This window comes from Seriola lalandi, unplaced genomic scaffold, assembly GCF_002814215.2.
Source record: "Seriola lalandi dorsalis isolate HSWRI2012SDOR001 ecotype SW California unplaced genomic scaffold, Sedor1 jcf7180001967135, whole genome shotgun sequence".
Classification (NCBI taxonomy): Eukaryota; Metazoa; Chordata; class Actinopteri; order Carangiformes; family Carangidae; genus Seriola; species Seriola lalandi.
Window position 1 is genome coordinate 1 of NW_019437803.1, and position 674 is coordinate 674.

A 674-nucleotide genomic window follows, 5' to 3' on the forward strand; every position below is an offset into this window, starting at 1 on the left:
GCAGGTAACTACAACCAACCTGTCTGACAATGGTCGTATCACACCTGTAGAGGTTCAGCACTGCCATGGACTGTAGAACCGAACCTGATCTGGGTCCTGCAGGATCCTTGTCTACGCTCAGACCCAGGTGATAGTCCGACCCCGTTCATGACCGCATGGACCATGACGTCACCTGAAGCTGCCTGAACGTCAAACAGCTGATGTTCAGATCAGGAGACATTTAACCTTTAAACAGGTTGATTAGAATAACATCAGACTCGTCATGTTCAGTCTTCTTCTGTGGTATTACCTGTAGCAGTCAGGGAGACTCTGAGGGAAAGACTGGGCAGGAAGTGAGCTCTCAGACTGAGTGTGTGGCCCTGAAAAGGGCCTTTATGTGGTCGGAACCAGCAGCTGTTACTCGGAGCCGGTTCCTCGGAGCCGGTTACTTGGAGCCGGTTACTTGGAGCTGGTGTACTTGGTGACGGCCTTGGTGCCCTCAGACACGGCGTGTTTGGCCAGCTCCCCGGGCAGCAGGAGGCGGACGGCGGTCTGGATCTCCCTGGAGGTGATGGTGGAGCGCTTGTTGTACTGAGCCAGGCGGGAAGACTCTCCGGCGATGCGCTCGAAGATGTCGCTGACGAAGGAGTTCATGATGCTCATGGCCTTGGAGGAGATGCCGGTGTCGGGGTGGA

The 674-nt window shown here is 55.5% G+C and overlaps 1 protein-coding gene across 1 annotated transcript; it reads right to left on the reverse strand.

Annotated features, from left to right (window-relative positions):
• Positions 1-6: 6 nt before the first annotated feature.
• LOC111650369 (histone H2B 7-like) lies at positions 7-668 on the reverse strand. The gene has a single exon (XM_023400253.2). It carries the CDS (start codon positions 640-642, stop codon positions 439-441), a length of 204 nt encoding a protein of 67 aa, XP_023256021.1. The 5' UTR covers positions 643-668; the 3' UTR covers positions 7-438.
• Between the last annotated feature and the right edge of the window lie 6 nt (positions 669-674).